The 992-nt window shown below is 38.4% G+C and overlaps 1 protein-coding gene across 1 annotated transcript in view; it reads right to left on the reverse strand.

Moving 5' to 3' along the window:
* The window catches only part of fer1l4 (fer-1 like family member 4), a 41,201-nt gene that overhangs the window by 16,275 nt on the left and 23,934 nt on the right, over positions 1-992 (reverse strand). The window contains exon 14 of the mRNA XM_008409158.1: positions 653-839. Coding sequence (XP_008407380.1) covers positions 653-839 — 187 coding nt within the window. The remainder of the gene's footprint in view (positions 1-652; positions 840-992) is intronic.

Consider the following 992-nt stretch of genomic DNA (forward strand, 5'->3'; position numbering starts at 1 on the left):
CGCCATCATCGGGCATGGTGAAGTGTGAGAGTTCCTTTGGCATAAAACCCAAAACTCTGGTGGTTTAGTAAGGCAGTGGCAGCATATCTGTGTCCTGGGTGATTTATGATGGAGTCTGGTAGCAGCAGAGGTAGCATAACATGTGAATCAGTATTACCAAACTTTAAAACARGACCTCATCTGTTTCGMCTGAAGGCTKGTTGCTGAGAAACTGAGAGAAGTTTTAAGTTTTCAAAATGCAGTTAAAATAAAAAAATKATCATTTTTGTCGCTGCCAAACGGATGTTCAGCCATCATATTWAGCAATGTGTTGTGGAGGAAGARGAGTAGGAGTRAAAAGAAGAGAAATGGTGAGCAGTGACTCARGGTTTGTAAAATGATTTACTTGCATCAATGTACAAAAATGATTTGTCAGAGCCTGGGTGTGATCAGTAAAAAAAAGCAATACAAGTTTATCATTTTTTTGGGCATGATTTCAAGGAATTCTAACAAAGTGCTGGATCAGGTTGAAATAAATACACTAATGGCTGTAAAATGTTCCATTGTTTCAATATAAAATACCAATACACAATTATTTTGGCAATTTTAATCTTATTTTGGTTTTCTCCAGTTAAGGAATAGAAATGTTTAATGCACTATTTCAGTTTCATACCATTCCTGGTGGGATCAGATATCTGTTGGAGGTCCAGAAAGTGCGTAGCTAAAGCTATGTCTCCCATCTTAGCATCATCAAGGAGCTGGATTCTGATTCGCTGTGCAAGTGGAGGAAACTGCTCAATAAAGGAGATTTCTTCATTCCATACTGGGTAGCTGGTGGCACTGGCAACTGATGTTTCCCCCTAAAAACAAAAAGCATTACKATAAAAAATGTAAAATTTACCAAATGAAATTACCCCTTTTCCACTAAAAGCTTAAATGTATGTGCTATAATGTGCTATAACATCAACAGCAGGGGTGCTCAATACGTCGATCGCGATCGACCGGTCGATCGC

The sequence above is a fragment of the Poecilia reticulata genome, linkage group LG5 (genome assembly GCF_000633615.1).
Source record: "Poecilia reticulata strain Guanapo linkage group LG5, Guppy_female_1.0+MT, whole genome shotgun sequence".
NCBI lineage: Eukaryota > Metazoa > Chordata > Actinopteri > Cyprinodontiformes > Poeciliidae > Poecilia > Poecilia reticulata.